The 510-nt window shown below is 42.9% G+C and overlaps 1 protein-coding gene across 1 annotated transcript in view; it reads left to right on the top strand.

Annotated features, from left to right (window-relative positions):
* The window catches only part of zgc:123321 (Protein YIPF5-like), a 9,126-nt gene extending 8,684 nt beyond the window's left edge, over positions 1 to 442 (top strand). The window contains exon 7 of the mRNA XM_032499834.1: positions 243 to 442. Coding sequence (XP_032355725.1) covers positions 243 to 405 — 163 coding nt within the window. The 3' untranslated portion in view covers positions 406 to 442. The remainder of the gene's footprint in view (positions 1 to 242) is intronic.
* The last annotated feature ends 68 nt before the right edge of the window (positions 443 to 510 follow it).

The following is a 510-nucleotide window of genomic DNA, read 5'->3' as shown; positions in this document are numbered from 1 at the left end:
CTAGACTATCTGTCCAATCTGAGTTTTCTGTTGACTAAAACAACCTGAGGCTATTTTGCAAGGGCACCGTTGCTCCGCCTGGCGCTTCGTGCCGCCCAAGCCGATTAGGACTGGTTTAAAGAAATGCCAATGAACCATAGTACGTTTTTCTCCCATCTCAAAATGCGGTTTGGACTGGCAATGCAAGACTAGGTTGACTTTAATGGTTAAAAGGCTTTAAATCCCTCTTTTTGTCTTCACAGAGGCATCCTGGGTACACTTCTGGCAATGTTAGGAATTTGTTGGTGCAGTCTCTCTGCCTCCAAGATCTTCATCTCCACCCTGGCGATGGATGGCCAGCAGCTGTTGGTGGCTTACCCATGTGCCCTGCTCTATGGGCTCTTTGCTCTGCTCACTGTTTTCTAATTATCACCAGATTCAACGCAAAATATGTATTTTTCCACCAACAACCCTTTTGTTTTTACCAACTAAATTTAGGGAAGGTTATTATATATATATATATATATATAT

Source organism: Etheostoma spectabile, chromosome 20 (genome assembly GCF_008692095.1).
Source record: "Etheostoma spectabile isolate EspeVRDwgs_2016 chromosome 20, UIUC_Espe_1.0, whole genome shotgun sequence".
Classification (NCBI taxonomy): Eukaryota; Metazoa; Chordata; class Actinopteri; order Perciformes; family Percidae; genus Etheostoma; species Etheostoma spectabile.
This window is presented reverse-complemented; position numbering and strand designations above follow the sequence as displayed.